The sequence below is a fragment of the Phyllobates terribilis genome, unplaced genomic scaffold, assembly GCF_046119375.1.
Source record: "Phyllobates terribilis strain yellow unplaced genomic scaffold, ASM4611937v1 Scaffold_9__5_contigs__length_417890890, whole genome shotgun sequence".
NCBI lineage: Eukaryota > Metazoa > Chordata > Amphibia > Anura > Dendrobatidae > Phyllobates > Phyllobates terribilis.
In genome coordinates this window covers 131735797-131753063 of record NW_027362769.1, presented here as the reverse complement: position 1 = coordinate 131753063, position 17267 = coordinate 131735797, and the positions used below count along the sequence as shown (strand labels likewise).

Genomic DNA, 17267 nt, shown 5'->3' with positions numbered 1-17267 from the left:
CAGGGAAATTACACTTATGCTCATTATTACCATATTCCACTCGGCACCTTGGCATTATAGTTTTCAATATAAACCATGAGGGTTTATATTGCTATTTTCCCCTTCAATAACAACCAAAAAAGACTTTAGTATTAACCCCTTTATTATCCTAGACTACCAAAGAAATTATTAGCCATGTCATTGGCTTAAACTACTAAGGATGTTATTGTTAAAGTGATGTTAGTAATCTTATCATAACCCTAGACCACCAGGGATATCATCATTTACCGGGATTACGCTACAGACTGCCTGTGGGGGGATTATGCTACAGACTGCCTATGGAGGGGTGGGGGGATTATGCTACAGACTGCCTATGGGGGGGGGGGGGGGAATTATCCTACAGACTCTGCCTATGGGGAGTGCATTATACTATATTGAGGACTATCTGGCGCATTATACTATATGGAGGTTATTTATACAGTGTGGGGATTACAGTTAGGTTCATACAGTGTGGGGGATTATGTAGGGTCTTTGCACAGTGTAGGGGCCATCATACAGTGTGGGAGATAATGTGGGGTCTTTGTATAGTGTGGGAACCATCATACAATGTGGGAGATAATGTGGGGTCTTTGTGCAGTGTGGGGGTCATCATACAGTGTGGGAGATAATGTGGAGTCTTTGCACAGTGTGGGGGCCATCATACAGTGTGGGAGATAATGTAGGGTCTTTGTATATTGTGGAGGCCATTTTACAGTGTAGGAGATAATGTAGGGTCTTTGTATAGTGTGGGGGCCATCATACAGTGTGGGAGATAATGTGGGGTCTTTGCACAGTGTGGGGGCCATCATACAGTGTGGGAGATAATGTGGGATCTTTGCACAGTGTGGGGGCCATCATACAGTGTGGGAGATAATGTGGGGTCTTTGAGCAGTGTAGGGGCCATCATACAATGTAGGAGATAATGTGGGGTCTTTGCACAGTGTGGGGGCCATCATACAGTGTGGGAGATAATGTGGGGTCTTTGCACAGTGTGGGGGCCATCATACAGTGTGGCAGATAATGTGGGGTCTTTGCACAGTGTGGGGGCCATCATACAGTGTAGGAGACATCAGTTTGGAGGCTACTAAGGGGTCAGTATACTGTGTTGGGGGTACTATACAGTGAGGGGGCATTATACTATGTATAGGAGAGCATCATACTGTGTATAGAGGAACTGTACATGGTGGAGACTCAGGACATTATTAAATGTTAAGTGGGCACTTATCGTTATACGGGAACTCAGGTTATTGTGACTGTCAGAGGGGCACACAGAGGGTATTATTACTTACTAGGGGGAAAAATGTGGGCACTGTTTTCTAGGACACTTGCACATGGTATTACTATATTCTAGACGGTTGATTTTCCATCTTGAGAGCACACAGCAGGTGCAGTAATAGGGACACGTACAGCAACAGAGGCTCAGTATTGGGGTATTAGCAGGAAAAGGTGTTTGTGCAGGTTGGGAATAGATGGGGACGGGGCCTGAAATGTAAGGAGTCAAATGTATCTTTGTTGTGATCTCTGCAGACCTGAGACTCTGAGTCCTGGATGGAGAAGTCATCGTGTCGGTCTGGGCCAGATGGAAAAGACGGGAAAAGTGAACAATTTAATCAGAAAGAACATCAGCTGTGAGTCACTATATATAACCGTGCTGTGATCTCTAATATGTTCTGCAGGACTGGTATCTAGCAATATGTCACCATATGGCGGTAATAGTAGAGCTGGTCTTTGTATAGAGATTATTTTCTGTAACAGCACCATCATCTGCTGAGGTTCTCCTACATCCACTATCTGGGTGCGCCACTATTTTTGTAATCAGGGTTACCTGGTTAGGGGCCCACTCAGAAGTTTTGCCCCCCCTGAACCAAAACCCTAGCTACGCCTCTGACCCTAGACCACCAGAGATGTCATCATTAACCTAATTTATCCCTTAGATTAAAAGGAATGTCATCATTAATGAACTACTCCAGCATTTGTTTTTTTGTTTTTATTACTGAAGAGCTGGAGTGGTGCTACTAATCTTAGTTCTCTGCCCCTAGTCTTACACTTGCCAGCTGCTGATTTCAGCTGTTCCTGGCGCCTCTCGTCGGGCTTCCGCATGTTGTGACCTGCAGATCGCTCCAGTGTTTGCTGGATGATCCAGAAGTCACAACTCTATGTAAATCTATGAGTACCAGTATGATGCCTCAAATTAAACTTTTGAAAATTAATTAAAATGTTATTAGTACGTCCACAAGTTATATGTAATTGGATTGACTATTGTTACTATGTTCAAATATTTGTTCATCTAATTATGCTGGTTTTGCAGAGCCATATATACAGTATAAATAACTCATGTTTAATGCTTCTTAAGGTTGGGGGGTGGAGAACGGTGTTTCTCCAATGTTAGTCTGGTTGTTGTTGTTTTTTCCTTTGTGTAAATCTTTATAAAAAACATTTGATTTTAAAAAAAGTCTATGAGAGCCAGAGCGAGGCCGGAATGAGGATCTCAGACTTACACGGAGAGCTTGTGATCGTTTCCTCTGACTTATGGTCAGTCAGAAGTTGCGGTCACAAAATAGCGGTGCTGGGAAGAGCTGAAGACAGTGATTGGTAAGTATAAGACAAGGGTCAGGGAACTTAGATTAGTAGCACGACTCTAGCGCTGAAATAAAAAAAAAAGAAAAAACACTGAAGTGCAGCTTTAACCTTATTATGCCCCTGGACCACCAAGTATGTTGACCTCTATTTCCCTACCACAATGGGGACTCTGGGATCCACCCCTTTACTATCCTATACCATATAAGGGGCAATAATGTTACCCATTTACCCCTACACGCCACTTGGTAGATGAAGTTTTGTTTTTTTGTCAGTCAGTCTATGAAGGTTATGGTCTGCCATCATTTATCTGTATTTTGTATGTAGTAGTAATGTGGACTGCTGAATGCTGCGTGACACTCTCAAGCCTGGCTGTTGAATGGTTAAATATTTGGGTGATGTAAAGAAATATTTATCTGATGCTGAAAGATTTTCTGTTTCATTAATGGTTCATTCTAAATGTAACCTCTACAGAATCTGTGATATTTTATCAACCCTTAAAAAGAGTCTCGCCAAATAGAAATTCTAATTTGGCTTTAAATGCTGTTTTGGGGTTCTTGCCACTCATCAGTGAAAAGTAAAAGACTGATTGGCAAAGCTCTTTAAAGGCTTGACATTGACGTATAGGATTGCTGCTTCCTATAGGTGGCACTAGAGATTCTCTTCTCTTCCTATGTGATGAGACAATTTGCATATTTTATTTCCCAGAGAGCATTGCATTCCCTATAGGTTTCCATATGCCAGCTTGTTGATTGCCTTAAGGAGAAACCTTACCACCTTACCCTTTAGACATTCCAGTTAAGAATTAGGAAAGCTTACCTTCTGAAATTCCCACTTTTCCTCAGATAGAACAGTTGTGCTTCCGCCTTTGTAATTACACTTGCTAAGGAGAACCTGCCCTTTACCAGCTTTAAGACACAGTTCTTTTTGGACATTATGACGAATCTCATGGCTTAGAGTATATTCAAAGTACTAAATGAGCAAAAAGTAGAAAAAAATATATATTATATATATTTATAAAAAAAAACAACAATGAAATTATGTGTGTTATAATGTTATGATCGAAGAAAAAGAAATATAAAAAAAAGGGGTCAAAAAAGATTAGTAACAAGTGGTTGGCAGTTTAATCCCCCATGGACATCTCTACTCTTGGCCATGGGGTATCTGTCATAGGGCAGCTCGGCTCTATTGTCTTGATAATTCGGATATACTGCAGTACCAGATACATTATATTCATGTATAGTTTGCCAACTGTGTCATTACTTGGTAATATTTGGACAGAAATCTTATGAATTAGTTAAGGACTTGCTAATGTCATTGTCTTCCAAAATAGGGTGTGCATTGTTTGGGCTCAGAGAAGTATGTGCCCAATTCAATATTTGTCTATGGTGAAGTATTTGCATGCCCAATGCTCTACACAAGCATCAAGTATCATTCTGCTTTGGTAAAGTAGTAACAAAACTAACTAAGTGCAAGTGTTTAACAGGACCTAAAGGTTCATCTGGGACTTAGATGTAGGAACAGGAATAATATGGAGAGAGCTTAACCCTCGCAGTCTATTCTCTAGGCCAATTGTTGGTCTCCTAGCAAAGATCTCACAATTACTGGGCAGACATACTGTATATAGAGTGTAAATTAATAAAACATAGCTTTTAATTGATATAAGTATAAAAACATGGGGCTCTTGACAGGTACTCTTGGCTCCCCGTTTTTAGTGGGAATTATCGAGCCCTAGCCCGTTATAGTGGCTACCCACCCAACCCTTTCTCCCCTGATGAGTATGGGGAAAGGTCATCAATGTTTGATCGGTCGGGGTCCGATCGGTCATCTTGTAAAAGTAGTGGACAACCTCTTTAAGCATTAAGGGCATGTGCACACAGTGTGGAAACCGCCTGAAAAATCTATTAGAAAATTGTCAAAAGAATGAAGATATGCATGTCCATGTGAAAACATCTTTTGATCTCCGGTTTCTAAAAATGCTAAATGGTAAAAGGAGTAATGTCCATTTTGCTGCCATTTTCCGGTTGGAAGGCTTAAAAGATGACTGGAAGTTTTTGCTAAAAAAGTTTGTGCTGGGTTTGAACAGTTATTATGTACTGACAGACTTCCTTTAACAATCATCAGTAGTAGTTGCAGGTGGTAGTGACCTGTGTAACACAGCCAGCTTCTGATATGTATGAAGGGGGCTCAGTTCCATAGCACCTTCCATAAACCAGCACCAAACATGTACTATGTGTCACATGTTGGCAAGGGGTTAATATCTAATAAGTGAACGTGCATGCAGTACAATGCATGTGTGAGGTATAATTATCATCAATGTCTATAAAATGCCCTATAGATGTTTAGTTTCCACTATTATTTCCGTACACAAAACAAGTGCAGCAGAGCGGAATTTGTAAAGTATCTCTCTATTGTGACCACTGATCATTAGTTATAATGTTAGTTTTTTCTAGGCTTTTTTATTGGAATCCAAATAAACTCACTAACCTATTATTAGGATATCGGAGTTGTGCTAAATGACACATTCCCCCTGTTTCATGTGTACATGGCAGAAGACCAGCTGATTGTTTAAAGCTTTAGGAATGTGACAAGTGATACCTTATAATTTTCATTCCAAGGCCCATGCTGAGCAGCCCACAGCTCATCCAGAGAGCCGGGAGTGCGGCACCTTGGCAGCGATGTGAAGACGTTATTAGAGACTCCTCTGAACAGCAGAGCAAGTCTTGTTCCTTTATACCAGCCGTATCCTTATTTTTAAAGAATCACTAAACAGGTGACCCATTTATTAGACATACACACAATCATATATAGGATCCTCATCGGTGGTATCCAATGGTGTCTCTCGCTCTGGAGGACCTCTCCGGGGTAGTGCTTATTTCTCCCGGTGGGGGGACTGCAGAAAAACTAAACATTTACTGCCAAGTTTCCCCACATATTAGATCTGATCGCTAGACCCTTTGTGAGAATTCTTATTGGAACCTTCTAGTAAGTAGGGATTGGAAAGCAGAAAATCCATTTCAGATGGTCATACAGGTGCTTCTCACAAAATTAGAATATCATCAAAAAGTTCATTTATTTCAGTTCTTCAATACAAAAAGTGAAACTCATATTATATAGAGTCATTACAGACAGAGTGATCTATTTCAAGTGTTTATTTCTGTTAATGTTGATGATTATGGCTTACAGCTATGAAAACACAAAAGTCATTATCTCAGTAAATTAGAATACTTCATAACAACAGCTTGAAAAATGTTTTTAAAATCCAAAATGTTATCCTACTGAAATGTATGTGCAGTAAATGCCCTCAATACTTGGTCGGGGCTCCTTGTTCATCAATTCCTGCATCAATGTGGAGTGGCATGGAGGCGATCAGCCTTTGACACTGCTGAGGTGTTATGGAAGCCCAGGTGGCTTTGATAGCAGCCTTCAGCTCGTCTGCATTGTTGAGTCTGGTATCTCTCATCTTCCTCTTGACAATACCCTATAGATTCTCTATAATAGATTCTCTATGGGGTTAAGGTCAGGCGAGTTTGCTGCCAATCAAGCACAGTGATACTGTTGTGTGTAAACCAGGTATTGGTACTTTTGGCCGTGTGGACAGGTGCCAAGTCCTGCAGGAGAACGAAATTTCCATCTCCAAAAAGCTTGTCGGCAGAGGGAAGTGACGCGCCCCCTGGGCCATGGGGTACTCGGTAGCCGGGCCGGTCGTTGCTAGGGAAAATGTCACAGTGGCGGTGACCCGGTCCGTGACCCAGGGCGGTCAATAAAAGAGGTTTTAAAGAAAAGGATTATAGTTTTTTTGTTTAGTGTTCGTGGCGCCACCTGTGGTATGCGGTCATATGGAGCCGCCGCTGCGGAGCAGGTCCTCTGGAGCGGTTGGTAATGCAGCAGAGTTGGTTCAGCTCTCCACAGGTAGAGCTTAGCTCCAGGGCGTTGCTGTGGTGATTATAGATGAGGTAGATGTTGTTGCGCAGTGTGGTGCAGGGGATGATGGCGCAGCAATAATTCACAGAGACAGTGGGGTGCAGTCTTCAGGGTTTACTCACGATTATCACGTTTCTCCTGGTTACAACTGCAGTTCATAACCACCCACGTCGTCCGGTGTTTACTCAGGGAGGGGTTCAGCAATCCCTCAGGTAATTCAAGAGCACTTAACGGGACCCCTTTCCGTGTGCCTCTCCTGGTCGTCTTCCTGCGCTGGCTCTCACCCTCCTGCCCTGCGCCTCGCAAACAGTGTCCCAAGCCGGTAGCCTCAGATCTTGGCGGGCAACCTGGAGTTCCCTGGATCCTGTGTGGCTACCTTTTTGGCGATTAATTGCGGCTGTGGCAACTACACCCTGGAAATGTAGAAGCCACCGGTTTCTAGCTGAATGTTATAATTCTCACTAGTTAGGGGCCGGTCTCCTTTGCAGCCTGATCCTTCCACTCCTGGTAGATTCGGGCGTACGGGTGGCCTCCAGCACTTCCCGTACCCCTAGGATCCCTTCTTTCCTTCTGGAGCCTTCCTCTCTGCTCCTCTCCTCTCTTCAGTCTCACCTCCTGGGCCTCTCTCACTCAGGCCCGCTCTTCCTGAGCAGAGCTCCTGCTTCCACTACTTCTCCTCTCAGACTGAACTGTCCTTTCAAGATAGTTTCCCTTTTTATATCCTTCTTCTCTAGTGCTCCCCTGATCTTCTTCCTCCACCCACACCCACTACATGGTTCCCCCTCTCTTGGCTCCCCTCACTCCAGCCAGGGACAGGGCTCAGCAGCGCATCTTGCCCCTCCTGCCGGTCTGGAGTAGTGTAGTGTTGGATGCAGGTGTTTGGGTCCCGGGCAGTACTCCATCCTTACCTGAGAGTGAGATACCACACCTCTGGGTGAGATGCAGTACCTCTGTGGCGACTGAACCCGCATGGGCGCCACAGAAGCATGAAGTGCTCTAAAATTTCCTGGTAGTCGGCTGAGCTGAATTTGGTCTTGATAAAACACAGTGGACCTACACCAGCAGATGACATGACTCCCCAAACCATCACCGATTGTGGAAACTTCACACTAGACCTCAAGCAGCTTGGATTGTGGCCTCTCCACTCTTCCTCTAGACTCTGGGACCTTGATTTCCAAATGAAAGGCAAAATTTACATTCATCTGAAAACAACACCTTGGACCACTGAGCAACAGTCCAGGTCTTTCTCCTTGGCCCAGGTAAGACGCTTCTGGCGTTGTCTATTAGTCATGAGTGGCTTGACACAAGAAATGCGACACTTGTAGCCCATGTTCTGGATACGTCTATGTGTGGTGGCTCTTGAAGCAATGACTCCAGCAGCAGTCCACTCCTTGTTAATGTCCCCCAAATTTGTGAATGGCCTTTTCTTAACAATCCTTTCAAGTCTGCAGTTATCCCGGTTGCTTGTGCACCTTTTTCTACTACACTTTTTCCTTCCACTCAACGTTCCATTAATATGCTGGGATACAGCATTCTGTGAAGAGTCAGCTCCTTTAGCAATAACATTTTGTGACTTACCCTCCTTGTGGAGTGTGTCAATGACTGCCTTATGGACATCTGTCAAGTCAGCAGTCTTCCCCATGATTATGGAGCCTACTGAAACAGACTAAGGGACCTTTTTAAACGCCTAGGAAGCCTTTGCAGGTGTGTTTTGCTAATTATTCTAATTTACTGAGATAATGACTTTTGCGATTTCATTAGTTGTAAGTCATAATCATCAACATTAACAGAAATAAACACTTGAAATAGATCACTCTGTTTGTAATGACTCTATATAATATGTGAGTTTCACTTTTTGTACTGGAGAACTGAAATAAATTAACTTTTTGATGATATTCTAATTTTGTGAGAAGCATTTGTATATGTGCCCTCTGGAAACTATGTGGTTTAAAATGTTGGTTGTTAGGAGGTGGATGAACAGAACTTAAAAAAAAATCTCTTACAGTACGTACTAATTTTTTTTATTGAACTAAAATAAACTAACTTTTTGATGATATTCTAATTTTGTGAGAAGCACCTGTAAATGTTAAGTTCTTAAGATTCTCCTACCACGAAAATCTAAAAAACGTATACATTTTAATTTCATAGATGAATGGGTGATCTTCATAATAAATGACTAGAAGCATCTGCATTAGGACCTAGAAAATAAGAAATAGGAGGATATAGAAATGTTACCTGGTTACCCCCAAGTCCATGGCAGCTATACAGGATCGGAGGTTTGCCCCCATGATTGTTCTCTCCTCCAGCATCCAAACACCATTGCTTGCCGACATTTTGAATCTGTAAAGGGAAACCAATTAGAGAACGTAGTATGGTGTCTTTATCTGGTTACATCCCTCTCCACTATACTGGAAAGACAGTTCCCCTATCATCCCAAACTACAGTAATGAGGATATTGCAAATTCAGATTTTCTCTATGCAAAAGGCAGAATGTAGCCCCTGCAGTGATTTCACAGGGCTCACATTACTGTTTCTACTATAGCAATCTATTATTATTGCTTCCACAGCTTCTGCAACAGACTGTGTCCATGGTTACAGACTACAAAGAAAACATGTAGTCAGACCAAGCATTCATGTGTCACGCTCTACCATCTGCATCTCACAAAGCTGCAGGATCGGATTATATATGGGGTTTGTATGCAAGCATGCATCTATGGAGAGAAAGAGGTCTGTATAGGAACCGCATACACAAAACTCTGGCATTTTGTTAAATTAAGACTGAAAAGTTGCTTGATTTTTCTTTATTTTACTAAATGCATTGGAGCGGTTTCAACAAAATACACATATGAACATATCATGTATACACACATACATACTGTACATACATACTGTGTGTGTAAATGTTTGCATACACACATACATATACACACACTATTTATACTAACATATTTATAAACATATACAGTGCCTTGAAAAAGTATTCATACCCCATGAACCTTTCAACATTTTTTCACGTTACACCCAAACTTAAATGTATTTTATTAGGATTTTATGTGCTATACCAACACAAAGTAGCAAGTATTTGTGAAGTATAAAGGAAATGATACATGGTTTTCTAATTATTTTAAAAATGTAAATTTGCAAATTGTGAAGCGAATTTGTACACAGCCCACTGTAGTCAGATACCCCTAAATAAAATTTTGAGTGACCATTTGCCTCCAGAAATCACAAATAGTAAATGGAGTCCACCTGTGTGTGATTTATCTTCAGTATAACTACAGCTGTTCTGTGAAGGCCTCAGAGGTTTGTTTGAGAATATTAGGGATCAAAAAGAATCATGAAAACTAAGGAACACTCCAGATAGGTCAGGGATAAAGTTGTGGAGAAGAGTAAAGCAGGGTTAGGTTATAAAAAAATAGCTCAAGCTCTGAACATTTCATGGAACACTGTTCAATCCATCATCCAAAAGTGGAAGGCATATAGCACAACTGAAAATCTACCAAGTCACCTAATCTGCCATCCCAAGCAAGGAGAGCACTAATTAGAGAAGCAGCCAAGAGGCCCATGGTCACTCTGGAGGAACTGCAGAGATTCACAGCTCAAGAGGGAGAATCTGTCCACAGGACAGCTATTCATCGTATACGCCACAAATCTGGCCTATATGGAAGAGTGGCAAAAAGAAAGCCATTTTTAAAGCAAGCGAGAATAAGTCCCATTTGCAGCTTTCAAAAAGTCAAGTAGGGGGCACAGCTAGCATGTTGAAGACTGTTCTGGCCAGATGAGACCAAAGGAGAACTTTTTAGACTAAATGCAAAACACTATGTGTGGCAGAAAACTAACACTGCACATCGCCTGAAAACACCATCCTCTCCATCAAACATGTTGGTGGCAGCCTCATGCTGTGGGGAGGTGTTTCTTCAGCAGGGACAGGGAAGCTGATCAGAGCTGATGGGAAGATGGATGGAGCAAAATACAGGGAAATCCTGAAGGAAAACTTGTTAGAGGATGCAAAAGACTTGAGACCAGGGTGTAGGTTTTCCTTACAGTAGGACAATGACCCTAAATATCCTGTGAGAGCAACAATGGAATGGTTTAGTTCTAAGCATATTCATGTGTGTGAATGGCCCAGTCACAGTCCAGACCTAAATTCCATTGAGAATCTGTGACAAGACCTGCAGTAGTAATTTCAGTGAAAGGTCATCCCTCAAAGTATTGACTCAGGGGGGCTGAATACAAATGCACGTCACAATTTTAAATCATTTTTTTTTAATATTTAGAAAACCATGCATCATTTCCTTTACTATAATATATACACACATATACATACACTTACACACGTGTATATATATTTGTTATACAGATAGACCTAAGCGATTTCAGAAAAAGCTAATGATTGTGATTTCGAACTTACATCTCCATAGATGAGTGGGCTCAGGTCTGGCACATACATTTCAGGATAGACATTATTCAGATACCATGTAAAATTCTTGCACTGAAGGTTTTCTCGTAAACTTTTTCTTTTTGATATATCTCCATAGGCTTTCTATTAAAAAAAAAAATACATGTAAAGTTTAACATGATAAAGAGCAGAACAGCTTAGCGTGAATCGTATTCACAAGACAAACTTTTTACATTACAGATGTCTCAGCGTGCAGATTTGCATGTTTTTTTAAAGGACCTGTCAGAAAGTCAAAAGTATCCAGTTTTTGTTCTTATTTTATTCCCACTGCTACTCTAAATACTCCACTTTTTTTCCATTTTTATAAGCTGCCGTACGGTTCCAGGGACAGGAGCCTATTTATTTAGTGATAATTTTTATGGTCTTTTACAAAAAGTTGCTCACAGGGCAATTATGAGGAGCAGCCTAAAGAGAAGGGCCCAGAGAATTTTATCAGCAACACCCGCTTAGTAAAGACAAGGGATGAGCGGACCCATGGAAGTTCGGGTTCCGGTACCTGACCGAACTTTAGTCCAAAGTTTGGTTACGGTACCAGAACTGTACTCGAACTTATTGAAATCAATGGGGACCCAAACTTTGGAGCTGGAAAATCTCTCTCTCCGGACTCCCAAACTGTAAAACAGACTTCCAGGAGAAGCCAGTGCTCGGAGTTCAGCACAGACAAGAATAAGCCATTTATTGATCAGCCTCTGACCCATAATTTGGTCAAAAGTCCCAAAAAATACATAAAAGGAAGAGTCAAGCTGAATTATTAGATCTGTCCAATGAGCCCATATAAATATAGAATACACAGAAAACTGCATGCAATCCTGGGACATGAGGGTATCCCATTATACTATCTGTAATTTAGGCTTCCAGACTTCAATAAAATTATTTCTGTTAGAAAAAAAAAGTTAGAGGAACTCTTTTTATTTGCATAGTATGAGAAGTTGGACTCGTCTACCTGTTGGACAATATGTGCAGCTTCCCGATTTCGCCGATAAAATATTTCCTTGTAGCCATCCATCCACACTTCGGCAAGGCGGACCTGGTTCCGGATGATCACCTGAGTACCTTTAGGAAAAGTATGAGGACTCTTGCTGCGGAACACATGGCCGACAACAGAACAGGGTAGAATTTCCAGCTGCCCTCCACACTGCCATACCTGGGCATAATAAAAGGGAATATTAGCGGACAATGACATAAGATGGCTTGATGATCAACAATAAGGTCTACAGCAAAGTCAACAAATATAAGGCATCTCCAGTTAACAAAATGTCAGATATATGTATGTACTTACTCTAAAAGACATTTCTATATTTTCACCGCCCCATATCTCCATTTCTTCATCATAACTTCCAATGTGTTGAAAGTATTCCGTGGATATTGAGAAGAGACCGCCGGCAAAAGCTGGTGTCCTACAGGAAAGTAGACATTTAGAGTTGATGGGTAAATTTCTATTTCTATGCCCTAAATGTGTAATATATCAAACTAAAAAGTCTCTAAATATCTTAATTTTTTTTCCTTCATTACTGTAATGCACATTTTGCTTTACTTCCTTCCAGCACAGGACGATGCATTACAATGTAGATGCGTCCATTAATGGTGACACTCAATCTGTAAAAAGACAATGCAAAGTGTGTCTGAGGCTGTCAGCTCAAAATGGCGACTTTGGACAGTCTTGGAGCTAGCCATGTAACTTAGCAGCTCCAAGAGAAACCGCACCCTTTACCCAGACTTAAAACAGGGCCCCCTGAGTTGGGGACATGGAGTAGTTGCTGGCCGGAGGAGCGAGAATGAGCCAAGAGTAATCAAACTAGTCGGGTCAGTAACTGAAGAAACCGAACCAGGGACAAAATCAGGAGAAAAAGCCGGTCAGATACCAGGAGGTCAGTCAAGAGCAAAGTCAGACAAGCTGAGGTCAAAGTCTGGAGGATTTAGAGGGCAAACAAGGTCAGGATTAAGAGTCAGGAACAAGACATAGGTTTATTACCTATAACATACTCTTTGTACTAAAAGCTGGCATACACAGTGCAAACTTTGTGCTATTCTACAGAATTATAAATCCCTGATCCGTGGATAATACACCTTGTGGCCTAATACTTTCCTGGCAAGAGGCATCAAGTAGAGAACCCATTAGATATTGGCACAGAAGAAAGTGCAACTAGCGGATGGAGTTTACATCAGAAAGCAACTCCACTCCAATAGGATAAAATGATAATTCATAAGCGTGTAACCATGGAAACAAACAATTACAAGCTTTTTTCCCCATGGTAACAGCTTTGCTAAAGAAGGTCACTTATAGGCTGATTTATTTAAAAAAAAATTTCTAAGAAATAATCATCATTAGAAAACAAATTAAAAAAAACATCTGTGGTAGAACTGTTGAGAAGAGCAACAAATAACAATTTAAAATAAAATACGGATGGTCTCCAATACCTGACGCGGGGACTAGAGCCCCATATGCACTAGATATTGGCCAAATGATAGTTCTACCTATTGTGCAGCCTTCTCACTCAGTCTCCAGGCACACTGGTATACATGGCTCAGACAGTGGAGTAATAGAACAAGGTGTCATCTAGTTACACGCAGCAAACAGCCCGAGGTTACACACAGCAATTAAACTAAACTAAGTCAAGAAAAGTAGATGCAATAGTAATTAAAGAAGTGTAGTTATAATAGTAATAGATAAATAAAGGAAGCAAAGAATATTCAGCAACCTTCAGGGATAATCACGGAAAAATAAACAGAACTCACAGAGAGAGAAATAAAGAGAAAAAGAAAGAGACAAAAAGAGAAAGAGACAAAAAGAGAAAGAGACAAAAAGAGAAAGAGACAAAAAGAGAAAGAGACAAAAAGAGAAAGAGACAAAAAGAGAAAGAGACAAAAAGAGAAAGAGACAAAAAGAGAAAGAGACAAAAAGAGAAAGAGACAAAAAGAGAAAGAGACAAAAAGAGAAAGAGACAAAAAGAGAAAGAGACAAAAAGAGAAAGAGACAAAAAGAGAAAGAGACAAAAAGAGAAAGAGACAAAAAGAGAAAGACAAAAAGAAAGAGACAAAAAGAGAAAGAGACAAAGAAAGGAAGAGAAAAAGAAAGGAAGAGAAAAAGAAAGGAAGAGAAAAAGAAAGGAAGAGAAAAAGAAAGGAAGAGAAAAAGAAAGGAAGGGAAAAAGAAAGGAAGAGAAAAAGAAAGGAAGAGAAAAAGAAAGGAAGAGAAAAAGAAAGGAAGAGAAAAAGAAAGGAAGAGAAAAAGAAAGGAAGAGAAAAAGAAAGGAAGGGAAAAAGAAAGGAAGAGAAAAAGAAAGGAAGAGAAAAAGAATGGAAGAGAAAAAGAAAGGAAGAAAGAAATATATATACATTTTCAAAGTAAGAATTAGGTCTGTGAGATTGAATTGAGATGTGGGTATATTTATTCATCTGCTAGCCATAGGGTACCTGGGGGGCACTTACTATTCAGGCATAAGGACATTGCATTACTTATCATATTACCATCTTTGCTAACGCCCCCATACACATTAGATCGCTATTTGTCGGACAGCCGTCACAGGATCGCTGGGCTTGACGTGCACGCCTGTGTCTACCGCTGCTAAATTCGTCTGGTAGCGTATTATCTCCATGAAAACAAAACAACCAGTTGCTTAAATTTAGCAGCCGGATCCTTCTCTTCACCCCGCAGCATCTGTTGAGGGAGAGACGGGAGGCCCCCATGCACATTAGACTTTAGCTAGATCCCGCCGATTTCAGCAGGTTAGTACTACTTTACCTGATGTCTATGGGGGCTTTTAAGCTGGCCATGCACATTAGATGGCTGCCAGCTGGACGATGCTTTGGACGATCGTTCGGCAGACAGTCATCTGAGCCGACTCTCCCATACACAGCAGCGCTCGTTCAGAAAGTCATGGACTCACAAGTCGGCTGGCGGCTTATCTCCAGTAGAAAAATGCATCTGGCAGTCCGAAATCGGAAATGCGTAATTGTCTACATTAGTCTATTGTGTATGGGGGCCTTTAGTTTGATCTGTCTTGAAGAATACTGACTATCAATCACTGTATATACAGATCTATCGTCTTACTTTATTGGGTAAGTTTCATCTTTCCTTTTCTTGTTCTCCAAACTCGGGACAGTCTCCCATCCAAATCCTAAGGCCCAATCAAAGTTCCCTCGGTTGTGGTGGTTTCCGTATGGCGATGGGCTGGCAAACTCAAAAGTGTTAAGATTGATCGTGACAATATCTGGGCTGACAACCGCGGTGTAATTCTCAGCGATTCTTGCCAACAGTGTCTCCAGCCACCCGTAGTAACACTCACCTAAGAACATACGGGGGGATTAGCATGGGAATGGAATACAGAGCTCGGCTCTTCACTTTGTAGCTGCCAGGTGTTGGGTAATCTGTACTATTTTGAGTTCTTAGTGCTTACTTTACATCTATAATTATCTTCTTGGGTTTCACTTTGTGCCATCATGATGGCAATGCTGAGCCTTACATTACATGTTCTCTGCAATAAATTCCTGACGTGGTTATACGAGACACAAAGAACATCTGATGATCAAAAGAACAAACCTCTTGTACCTTGTGGTAAAAAGAAGTAACTACAGAGGGTGCAAAATCTACTGACTGACCATGTGGCATGTAAACGTTTGAGCAGCCCTGGTCAAAATTACTGTGCTTGTGAACAGTTAAGCAAGTTGAAGATGAAATGATCTCTAAACGGCCTATGTTTAAAGACGACACATGTCCTTTGTATTTTGGGAGAAGAAACAAAAAAAAAAAAAATTATATATATATATATATATATATATATATATATATATATATATATATATATATATATATATATATATATATATATATATATATATATATATATATATATATATATATATATAAATATATATGGTCATCTTTTATATTTTAAAAATTACGAAAAGAAAATTTATGGGCCAATGCAAAAGTTTGGGCACCCTTGGAGGTTTGTGTGCTCAGATAACTTTGACCAAGGTTTCACACCTTAATTAGCCTGCTAGATAACCTTGTTCACTATCATCGTTGGGAAAGGCCAGGTGATGCAAATTTACCAGCTTTTTTAAAAACCCGGCCTCCTCTAACCTTGTGACAAAAAACAGCAGCCATGGGTTTTTCTAAGCAGCTGCCTAGCATTTTGAAAATGAAAATGGTGGAGGTCCACAAAGCAGGAGAAAGCTACAAGAAGATAGCAAAGTGTTTTCAAGATGCCCTTTCCTAAGTTCGAAATGTAATTAAGAAATGGCAGTTAACAGGAACAGTGGGGGTCAAGATAAGGTCTGGAAGACCAAGCAAAATTTCAATGAGAGATGCTCGAAGAATTGCTAGAGAGGCAAATCAGAGCCTCCACTTGACTGCAAAAGACCTTCAGAAAAATTTAGCAGACTCTGGAGTTGTGGTACTTTGTTCTACTGTTCAGAGACACCTGCACAAATATGGCCTTCATGGAAGAGTGATCAGGAAAAAAACCTTTCCCACGTCCTCAACATAAAATTCAGGGTCAGAAGTATGCAAAAGAAAACCTAAACAAGCCTGATACATTCTGGAAACAAGTCCCGTGGACCAATGAGGTTAAAATAGAACTCTGGCCACAATGATCAAACGTATGTGTGGATAAAAAAATGGCAAAGAATTTCAGAATTTCATTAAGCATGGGGGTGGATCAATCATGCTTTGGGGGTTGTGTTGCAGCCAATGGCACGGGAAATATTTCACGGGTAGAAAGAAAAATGGATTCAATTAAATTTTAACAAATTCTTTATGCAAACATAACACCATCTGTAAAAAAGCTGAAGTTGAAAAGAGGATGGCTTCTAGAAATGGATAATGATCTAAAACACACATAACAATCCACAATAGACTACCTCAAAAGGAGCAAGCTGAAGGTTTTACAATGGTCCTCACAGTCCCCTGATCTGTACATCATTGAAAATCCGTGGCTAGACCTCAAAATAGTCAGTCATAAGGGAAGGGGAAAGAAGAGGAAAAAAGTTGTGAATAAAAATTAACTTTTATTGATTATAGAAAATCTTTATAAAATGTGAACTGAACCATACATCCTGTAAGGATGTATATAGGGTCACTGCTAAATGTAAATACGTTGAATAGCTGTGACCCTGTAGATCCTGTAATATGTAGGACAGCAAATAGAATTATGTGGTTCCACAACGAGTGTCCCTTTAATTAAAATGTATCCAACTAGGAATCTAGATGTACCTATCCCCAAAATTATACAGAATAAAAGTGACACTAATATCGTGGGGAACTATGTATAATGAGAGCACCTGC

General features: G+C 40.7%; 1 protein-coding gene across 2 annotated transcripts in view; it reads right to left on the bottom strand.

Moving 5' to 3' along the window:
- LOC141161750 (polypeptide N-acetylgalactosaminyltransferase 3-like) overlaps positions 1-17267 on the bottom strand; it is an 89615-nt gene that overhangs the window by 8040 nt on the left and 64308 nt on the right. For both annotated transcript variants that reach the window (XM_073647020.1, XM_073647021.1), the window contains exons 5-10: positions 15030-15264; positions 12258-12375; positions 11922-12122; positions 10931-11062; positions 8755-8859; positions 3415-3567 (exon numbers count right to left, since the gene is read on the bottom strand). In XM_073647020.1, coding sequence (XP_073503121.1) covers positions 3415-3567; positions 8755-8859; positions 10931-11062; positions 11922-12122; positions 12258-12375; positions 15030-15264 — 944 coding nt within the window. The remainder of the gene's footprint in view (positions 1-3414; positions 3568-8754; positions 8860-10930; positions 11063-11921; positions 12123-12257; positions 12376-15029; positions 15265-17267) is intronic.